Raw genomic sequence first — 10,414 nt, 5'->3', positions numbered from 1 at the left:
CCTAGGGTGAATCTGTGTGCCTCTTGGATGTTCAGTACGACTGCTGCAACAGCTCTGAGGCACCCAGGCCACCCTTTAGCTGCTGTATCCAATTGCTTAGAGAAGTAAGCCACTGCTCTCCGATATGGGCCGAGGTCCTGTGCTAGTATTCCTAAGGCGATTCCTTGCTTCTCATGGGAGAATAAAAGGAAAGGCTTACTCACGTCCGGCAATCTCAGGGCTGGAGCTGACATGAGGGCTTTTTTCAGCTGGTTGAAAGCTTGCGTAGCTTCCTTTGTCTCTTGGATGTTCCTGCTTTCAGTTGCAATCAGTTCATAGAAGGGCTTAACAAACAGTCCATAGTTATAGATCCATAACCTGCACCACCCTGTCATCCTCAGGAAAGTTCGTAGTTCCTTTACAGTCTGAGGTTTTGGGGTCTGGCATATTGCCTCCTTCGGCTTTGGCCCAAGGTACGTTGTCTAGCACTGACTTCGTAGCCCAGATAAGTTACTTTCTGTTTTACTACTTGGGCTTTTTTCTTTGATACTCGGTACCCTTGGAGCCCCAAAAAGTTCAAGAGGCTTATCGTCCAGGCCATGCATGCTTCCCTTGTCCGTGTGGCTATCAGGATGTCATCTACGTACTGTAGCAACTTCCCTTCCTCTGGAGGGGCTTCTCAGGTCTCTAATTCTTTTGCAAGTTGTTCTCCAAACAAAGTGGGTGAGTTTTTGAATCCTTGTGGGAGTCTGGTCCATGTCAGTTGAGTTCTTCGCCCGCTCTTAGGATTTTCCCATTCAAATGCAAAAATTTTCTGGCTTCGTGGATAGGAAGGCAAAAGAAGGCATCTTTTAAATCTAAAACGGTAAACCAAGTTAGCTCGGCTGTTAAGCAAGTTAATAACGTGTAGGGATTGGCCACCACAGGATACAGATCCTCAGTTACCTTGTTTATGGCCCGCAGATCCTGTACTAACCGGTATGACCCATCAGGTTTACGAACTGGTAGGATAGGGGTATTAACACTTACATAACATAAGTTGTAACAAGGTATTATAGACAATATCATGGTCATCAATGGAAGCAATATTTGATTGAACTTTTTCAGTTCTGAGGGTTCGTAACTTGTGTTTGTCAGTCACAGCAGGGAAGCACAGTGAGGCTGCTTAACAGGGCAGGATGCATACATATACTTTCCTTCGTCTACATTCACTTTATTTTTACTTACTCTTACACATAACAAAACAACCACAACAACAAGGTACCTTTTATTTTTCAACACACCTATTACACTTTTAGGTGTCCCTGGCTAGTCCCAGTGTTCTTGGATACCCCTCAATCTAGCTGTGTGGTTCCCAACTCTAGATCCTGTCAGACTTATCTTCAAACTGGCAAAATTTTTACTCAATCTTGGGTGCTCTCAACAACCCAGCAAACTTAATTCTGGCTGCTCTTGGAATGTTAATCCCTCAACCCAGCAGGTTTGACTTAACCCTGGATGCTCTTGGAACATTAATCCCTCAATCCAGCAGGTTTGATCTTGGATGTTCTTGGGCATTCTTATCCCTCAATCCAGCAGAATTTTTAGGGGCCCCTCCTACACATTTTACCTTTTATTTTTCCCCAGTAGATTATGCCAAGAAAACCCTCTTTTTACCTTTTAATTAATTTTTTTTTCTAATTAATTACCTTTTCCTCCCCCCCCCCCCCCCCACACTAAGGGGTCCCACTCTTTCTCTGAGACCCAGTCCCAGGGGGGGTTCTCTCACTCTTTTTATCACTCGCTTAGTCTCTTTACTGGCCGCTTTTCTCGCGAAAAAGACGGAAACGCAGCATGGGAGACTGCCGCTCTCGCTTAGCAGGTCTGGGGTAACCAGCCCGCCTCTCATTCACACACATTCATCCCCCCTTTATTCGCCCTGTAATGCAAAGGATCTCCCAGTTGCCGAGCCGTGGGGGCTTTTAGCCACTCGGCACGAAGCTCGGATAGCTGGTACATCTGAGGGTCCACCAGAAGAACGGGAGGGACACTCGGGTTGCTGAAATCCTGCTCGTTTATTGAAGGGTCGCAGAAGGGGCAAACAGGGAGACAACGAAGCAGAAGGGAGGCAGATTCCGAGAGCCCCGAAGGGCGGGGTGAGGATTCTTTTACTGCGTAGGGGTAGGAGGGTTTAGCATTCGAGGGTACAATCTGGAGAAGGCTAAAGGGAGGGGAAATACAACATTAACCAGTGGGGAAAAGGGAAAGGAGTGTTCTTGGTGGAAGAACCAAAGGGAAAACGTGGAACAGAGAAGATTCTAGGCTAAGGGGCAGACTTGAACAATAACTGACAGGACAGGGGGAGGGTACAATTCTCTTACAAAAGGGGGTGGAGAACTCATACAACTGCTGTTTCCCATGGCAACCCTAGACTGCCTTCCCCAACCCCTCCTCCTACATCTCCCCCGTTTTTATTTATTAAATAAGCACTTCCCAACGTTTTAAGCAACATACGTCTAAACAAAAATAAAGCAACCGAGATCATGAACATTATCAGAAAGATCCAAAAGAGTCCCCTGAGGATGATAGCAACCCACCCTGGGACACCCCATTGAGACAGCAGTTTATTCACAGGATCTACAGTCGAGGTCTCAGTCTTGAGGTCGTCAACTTGCTCTCGGATCCGCTGGATATTAGCTTGGATGGATGTGCTCTTTGATGCCAGATTGAAGCAGCACATTCCTTCCAAGTCCTCACAGCCGTGGCCATGGGCGAGCAGTAAGAAGTCAATAGCAGCCCTATTTTGCAGTGTGGCGTGCCGGGTGACTTCTTCGTCCGCTAGCAAGTCGGAAAGGGCAGCGGACGTGGCGTTGGCCTGCTTACTGAGCCAACACTCGAGGTGAGAAAGCTCACCGAGGGCCTTTGCTGTGGCATACCATGGTAAAAATATGGATACCGTGACTCTCTTCGTCTTTCCCCAATTGTAAATTTTTGAATCACAATTTTCGTCGAATTGGTTATAGGATCTCTTTTTGCGAGCCAATTTATTTTCGTTTTTCCAATTTAAAATTTGGGTTTTGTTCGGTGTCAGTGTGGTAAGCTGCCCAAGGCTGCAGGGGCCTCCCTGGATTTGGGAGGGAATCCCTGCCCACACCCTGTCGCCGCAGATGAGAAAAACCCCCCTGGGGAGCACCCTGGGAACTGAGGAGGACCTAGATACCATGGTCGAGGTGTAATTGCACCAATTTGCTGCATGGTATCTCCCATCGTGGGGAGATACATCGTGTCTTTTTACTTCTTGGGTACCAGCGGGGTGGAGTTTAGCCATTTGATCCCAGTCTTTCTGGGAGGGCTGGTACCTAAACCTGACACAATATGTTGCCTGAGAGGAGCCCAATAGGTCCAATTCTTGGGGCTCCTGTGGTGCATATGGCAGAATCCTCGTCCACTCATCCCAGGTGTCCACAGGATTAGGTTTTTTTCCTGCATATGGATAGTCGTTTGGCGACAGGGGGACTCCTACCAGGCACGTGGATAACGGATTGTCCACACTTCCCATGGCCATACAGAAGTTGTCCTGCTTCAAGGACTTCGCCAGCGTGACCCATATGTTTTCTCTCAGCTCTGGGACTATCCAGCTCCTGACCGGTGACAGCCAGATGATGACGATCAGGAGCATCAGATGTTTCAGAGGTGTCCTCAAGGCGGCAGTCATCCTCAGCGTCTTGTGATAAAAGAAAGCATAACTTGAATGATAAATTTTCCTCAGTGGTCCCTCCCCAACCTCCCCCGTTTTTATTTACTAAATAAGCACTAAATAAAATTAGAGAAAAGGGGTAAGGATTGAGGGAAAGGGGAGGTTAGGGGAAAGGAAAGGGTACAGGGGGCGATGGGGTAATTGGGTACGTAGAGTTCAGCGGGGGAAAATATCTTCGGGTAATCATGACACGTGTGACGATATTGGGAGGAACGGTCTTTCTTCTCCTCCTCTTCCAGGCAGTGGAAACTCCGTCCAGCGATGAGGTGTTCTCGGTGCTTTGCACCAAGGACACGTTGTCTTGCTGAGCTGGCACCTCTACAAAGGGCTTGACATATTTCCCCGGAATCCATCTTGGTCCTTTATCTGTAGAAACACAGGCATACCCTCTCCCCCAGGTTATTAGAGGGAAAGGGCCCTGGATAGCTTTGGATTCTGGGTCCTTTATCAAGACTGGTGGCCTCTCGGCGAGTTGCGCTCTGGTGTTATTGTGAAAATGGCGGATAATAGGAGGGTCAGGCTCCCTTTCTGAGCAGTTTAAAAAATTCAGGACATACAGGGCCTTACATAACCTTTCGGCTGGGCTCACTGTAATGTCCGGCTTATGTTGTTGTTCAAGGAGCCTTTTTAGATTTCTGTGGGCCCTCTCTATTATCGCCTGTCCTGTAGGATTGTGGGGAATTCCGGTGGTATGGGAAATTCCCCACTGTTGCGCAAACTCACCGAAGCGCTTTGACGCATAGCATGGGCCATTATCAGTTTTTATGTGAGATGGGACTCCCAACGTAGAGAATGCCATGAAAAGATGTTTCATGGCATCCCTGGTTTTTTCGCCTGCATGGACGGAGGCAAACACTGCGCCGGAAAACATGTCAATAGAGACATGTATGTATTTCATCCGACCAAACGGCTCGAAGTGTGTTACATCTGTCTGCCATATCTCTAGCGCTCCCAACCCTCGGGGATTTGTCCCCGAAATGAGGGAAGGAAGAGCGAAAGACTGGCAGCTCGGGCAGGTAGAAACAATGGTTCTTGCCTGTGCTATCGAGATCTTAAACTGTCGCACTAGAGCCGGGGCATTCTGGTGGTAAAATGCACGGCTGAGCCGCGCTTGCTGGAGTATGTCTGGTAAGGTGGTTGAAGCGGTTGCAGATATTTGTGTTGACATGGCTAGGAGGTCCGCTTTCCGATTACCCTCAGTGATCTCTCCGGGTAAATCGGTGTGCCCTTACGTGCATGATATGATAAGGTTGCTCTCTATGGGAAAGTAGCCAAATGAGATCAGAGAGTAAACTGTATAAATTTGTGTTTGAAACTTCTTTGAGGAGGGCACCTTCGGCCCTTTCTGCTACCCCAGCGACATAGGCCGAATCAGTGACCACATTCAGAGGCTGTTGAAATTTTTTGAATGCTCTCACGACTGCGGCAAGTTCCGCCATCTGGGGGGAACCCTCAACCACTTGGACGTCAGACTCCCACTTCTGACTGTCCGGGTCCTTCCAAGTGATCACCGATTTGTGGGATCTGCCCGACCCATCGGTGAACACCGTGAGAGCACCTGGAATTGGTGTTTTGCTTTTAAACATTCTCGGGGCCAAATGCAATGTATCCTTAAACAATTTATGCTTAGGATAGTGAACCGAAATTTGTCCGGGGAAGCTGTCCAGAGCAATGAGCAAATTTTCATTAGTTTGCAACAACGAGTCCAATTGATCTAATCTAACAGGTAAGTAAATGCACTCAGGGTCACACCCTGCGAGGGTTCAGAGGCGGTGTCGTGCCTTCATTATTAAAGTGGCTAGCAATTCTGCAGGGGTCGTGATCGTCCTAGAGGGCTGGTGTGGTAGGAAGAGCCACTCTAAGATGACCAGGGGATCAGATGCTCTGTTATCCCACTGGAAGAGAAGTCCATGGAGGTGGGGGCACTTACCCAACACCGCGAAGTTCACGGGAAGGGTCCGGACCACGCGGTGTGCCTGGCGAGACTTCAGAGCAACAGCAACCCGTTGCAGGGCTTCCCGCGCGGCAGGTGTCAGCTCGCGTGGTGAGGCGAGGTCTCCGTCGCCTCGAAGCAGACAGAAGAGAGGTGACAGCTCCTCAGTCGTCAGTCCCAGGAGGGGGCGGATCCAGGTGATCGTTCCGCACAGCTGCTGAAGGTCTCGCAGAGTCTTCGGATCCTTGTTGATGGTCAGTGTCTGTGGCGTCACTGTCCTTCCCGTGATGAGGAATCCGAGGTACCTCCATGGTGCTGAGAATTGGATCTTCTCTTCTGCTATCTGGAGCCCTGCAGCTTTGATAGCCTTAATAGTCTTGTCCAGTGTTGCCTTTAGGTATGTCGAGTCGGAAGCACAAACTAGCACATCATCCATGTCATGCAGGATGATGGCCTCAGGGAAAAGCCGACGCACAGGTGATAAAATCTGCGCTACAAAAGTCTGACAGAGCACAGGGGAATTTTTCATCCCCTGAGGCAGGGATGTCCAATGATATCTTTTAAAAGGTTCAGCCCTATTCAATGATGGTACAGAAAAGGCGAACCTGGGAGCATCCCCGGGGTAGAGCGGAATGTTAAAAAAGCAGTCTTTGATGTCTATCACTGCTAGCTGCCAGTCTCTGGGGAGCATAGAAGGTGACGGAAGGCCTGGTTGAATGGGACCCATATCTTCTATCACATCATTAACCCTTCGCAGGTCTTGGAGCAGGCGCCACCTGTCTGTGCCAGGTTTTCTAATTACAAAGACAGGGCTATTCCAAGGGCTGGTAGAAGGTGTTAAATGCCCAAGTTTCACCTGCTCCTCTACTCATTTATGAAGCGCACTCAATTTTTCTGATGGAAGGGGCCACTGATCCACCCAGACCGCTGTGTTGGTTTTCCAGGTCAGGGGTGGGGAAGTGCGCTCTGCAGTGGCCCACGCTAAAAATCCCACAAAGGGCTAGGGATGTCGAGGCGGGCTCCCCATTGGCATAAAACATCCCTTCCTAATAATAGTATGTTTGAAGAGACAACAAAAGGTCTCACCGTTGCCAATTGTCCTTCCGGACCTTCCACGCACACAAGATGCCTACTCCTCAGAGAGTGGACCGCTCCGCCCACACCGGAGATCCTGCCGCAAGGGGGCACAAGCTCCCAGTCGCTGGGCCACCTCACCTGGGGGATGATGGTCACGTCAGCTCCTGTGTCTGCCATGAGCCGCATCTGCACCGACTTTCCCTGGAAAGAAAGTTTGGCATCAATTAATGGTCTTTCTTTACATACATTTTGGGTGAAGAAAACATGTCTCTCTGTGTCCGGGTCATCGTGGGTGTCCAGTACGTAAAGCAAAGCAAAAGGATCGCCTTTCCTTAAAGTAAATGGTGGGTGGTTACAAATGACGGAGACGGTGATCTCCTCTCCTGGTGGAAAACACACTACCTCAGGTAAGATGGTGATTTCATTTGGCGTGTTGAAGGAGTCTTCTAAGATGAGCACGGTGGTGTCCCGACAGTCGTGGAGGGGGCCCAGGAACCCAGCAGGAATTCTCGTCAGGTCCTCATCCTGGAGAGAGATGGTGACGCTGCTGCGGAGGACCTGATGATTGCCCTGATTTAGGGTACCTGTCCGGCGGAAGAGGCGGAGTCCGTCCTCGTGGCTGCGCTGAACTGCTGGACTTGGCCGCGCGGCCACTCGTCCTCCCTGATGGTCGGGAGGCTGGGATGCTGAGAAGGGCCACTTGGTGTCGTCGCGCGGCCCTTCCTCGCGCTTCGCCGCCAGTTTCCCGCTGGCTGGTACCCTTGTCGCTGTAGATGAAACTGGTGATCTTGATAAAATGGGTTCCTAGGATATGGTCTTGGGGGGGCAAGATAGGTTGTTGAATCTGTGGCCAGTGGGGACAGTTCACCTGGATGTGACCCAGCTGACCACAGTTAAAACAGCGCGTATTTTGTAAGTTTATCATGGCCTCTCCCACCCCTTTGCTGACAGCCAGGGCCACCGTGTGCTCCATTGACATTGCCTTTGTGCAAGCCTCCACCATCTGAGAGATGGTGGGCTCGGGGTCCTGAGGTAGTGCACGGAGAATCTTTTTTGTTTCCGAATTAGAGTTAGAAATGGCCATCTTTCGTAGAAGCGCTGCACGAGCTTCTGCGTTGTCTATTTGTCTCTCAATGGCCTCTTTCAGTCTATCAACAAAAGTAATAAAAGTCTCCTCAGGCCCTTGCATGATAGAAGAAAAGTTTTGGAGGGGGATCTTACCATCCGGTATCTTCAGGAGTGCCTCCTTTCCCGCTCCTGCTATGTCCTGAAGCAGCTCCTGTGCTAGTAGAATTTGGTCCTCCGGACTGCTGAACTCCCCTTCTCCAGCAAGGGCTTCCATTGCCTCATCCCCCTCTCCCACCACCTCTGCGAGATCATACTTGCGCAGGAGTGGTTTCAACAGTTTTTTCCAATGAATCTCCCAGAGGTCGCATTCGGTGGGAGCAAACAGTGCCTTAGCAATATACCTTAAATCATGGGGGACTAGGAAACGTCCAGCAAATGTTAAGTCCAGCACATTTTTAAAGAAAGGCGAGTTTCTGCCATAATCTTTGGCAGCCTTCCTTAACTCCTTCACCTCAGCGTATGGAATTTGCTCCCACTTTGGCTCCCTCCCCCGCCAGAGGATGACCGGTGCCGCAAAGCTGCCCAAGTCCCGTGCCAATTCCAAATTCCCATCCTTAATTGCCTCCTCTCTGATCTTTGCCCAACCCCCCCCCCCCCCCCCCGACTTGTTGGAATGCTGGGGGCTGCCACTCTCCTCATCCTCTTCCGAGGATGAAGCAGGCTGGGTTAGGGCACGGTGCCTCCCCCTGGCCGGTGGGTCCCGGAGACCGTGCGTCCGACAGGCCAGGATGGCCTGCTTCCGGCCAGGCTTCTTCCTGGTTCCGGTACTGGCAGTGGCAGGAGAGGAGGAGGCGTGTCCCGACCCACCCACTGGGGCGTGACTTTCTGGTGGGGGGTTCCCACCCACAGGGGCTGGGCCCACTTGGGGGCTGGTCCCAGCCACAGGGGGCCCACCCAGGGGTGTGGTCAGAGGGAAGGAGGGGACGGGTCCCGACACAGGGGCGGCACTCGACGGAGTGGGGGGAGGAGGCGGGGGCGAGATGTCAGGAATTTTCTGGGGTGAAGGAGAAGGAGGGGCGCCATCTTGGGGCTGGTCTTTTTTCGCCATGAGGCAGGCGCCATTTTGTCCTATTTGTTCAGTTAAGTCCTCTAAAGAGCAACAGGGTTTCAAACTAGGATTAGGGTCTCTGGTATAGAGGGAACAGGAATGACATGTGTTGGGGTGGCCAGTCCCAACACACGAATGGGACAGGGAGGATCGGGAAGCAGCAGAGAGACGGCAGCAGCTCTGTGCCGATGTATGGCAGGATCTGTCTCCCGATCCGCCCTTAGGGGAAGAGGGAATAGGATTGGGGGGGGAGGAACACGAGGTAGGTGAACTGGGGACCCAACTCTCTCTCTTCTTTTTTAACAAATTAAGAATGGAATGAAAAAGCGGAAAAAAACGACCGACTGAAATCCTCCCCTGAACTTGTAAATCGTAAATCTTTCTCCCAACTCTTCCCCAGAAATCAGGCACCAAAACATCTTCCCGTGTAATAGCAGGAAAATGTTCAAAAATAAATTTAACAAAAGGCTTTAAATCTCTCTTATTAAAAGAAATGTTCCTTAAAACAAGGTGGGACTTAATTTGGATCTAAAACTCCCGTTGAGCTGGAGACAGGCGGTTACCCATTATATCAGGTCTCACAGCTAAATCACCCTCTTCGAAAAGGAAAAAAAAACAAAAAAAAAAAAAAAAAAACAAAAAAGGGAGGTGACGCCTAGTCAGGCGTAAGAAAAAGCGAGATAAGCATACCTCTGAAGGACACAGGCATAAAACGGGGACATCGAAGAGGGGTCTGGTGGAACTTCTGCTGGTCCGAGGGCGTTGCTGCTGCCGCGCAGCTCGAAGGTCCGTCGGTTATCAGCAGAACCCAGGAGACAGAAGCCTTCCGAAATGAAAGGGCGACTGTCCCAGGAAACTGGTCCCGAACGCCACTTGCAATCCTGGAGAAGGCTGGTCACAGAGCAGGCAATCTCCAGGAGACGGTCAAGGACTGGACCCGCTGGTGTCCGTCCCTGTTCGGGCAGCCAGTTGCCGAGCCGTGGGGGCTTTTAGGCACTCGGCACGAAGCTCGGATAGCTGGTACATCTGAGGGTCCACCAGAAGAACGGGAGGGACACTCGGGTTGCTGAAATCCTGCTCGTTTATTGAAGGGTCGCAGAAGGGGCAAACAGGGAGACAACGAAGCAGAAGGGAGGCAGATTCCGAGAGCCCCGAAGGGCGGGGTGAGGATTCTTTTACTGCGTAGGGGTAGGAGGGTTTAGCATTCGAGGGTACAATCGGGATGTGATAAACTGTGGTAACTTGTTTGTTCATCAAAGGAATTGGAATATTAAAGGAGGAAAAATAAAATTAAAGTATGAGGGACTAGCTTGCTTGTTAGGAGATAGGGGAAGCATCTGTGAAGTTGGGAAACAGCAACTTGTGGGTTTTACTAAAAAAAGGACAATAAAGAAGCAACTGCTACAAACCGCAAGGCTATAGGCATATTGCAAGGCTATAGACATATTGCAAAACGCAAGACCGCAAGTATGATTAATCACCATTTAGGGAGCTTTTCTTAGCTTCTCTTGCA

General features: G+C 50.3%; 1 protein-coding gene across 1 annotated transcript; it reads right to left on the bottom strand.

Annotated features, from left to right (window-relative positions):
* Nucleotides 1-2,569: 2,569 nt before the first annotated feature.
* Nucleotides 2,570-10,217, bottom strand: LOC128798813 (endogenous retrovirus group K member 6 Gag polyprotein-like). The gene is made up of 2 exons (XM_053962666.1): nucleotides 9,592-10,217; nucleotides 2,570-8,210 (listed from the first exon to the last, which is right to left on the bottom strand). Exons 1-2 carry the CDS (start codon nucleotides 9,608-9,610, stop codon nucleotides 7,246-7,248), a joined length of 984 nt encoding a protein of 327 aa, XP_053818641.1. The 5' UTR covers nucleotides 9,611-10,217; the 3' UTR covers nucleotides 2,570-7,245.
* Between the last annotated feature and the right edge of the window lie 197 nt (nucleotides 10,218-10,414).

This window comes from Vidua chalybeata, chromosome 22 (assembly GCF_026979565.1).
Source record: "Vidua chalybeata isolate OUT-0048 chromosome 22, bVidCha1 merged haplotype, whole genome shotgun sequence".
NCBI lineage: Eukaryota > Metazoa > Chordata > Aves > Passeriformes > Viduidae > Vidua > Vidua chalybeata.
The sequence above is the reverse complement of the archived record's forward strand: the minus strand, read 5'-3'. Positions and strand labels throughout refer to the sequence as shown.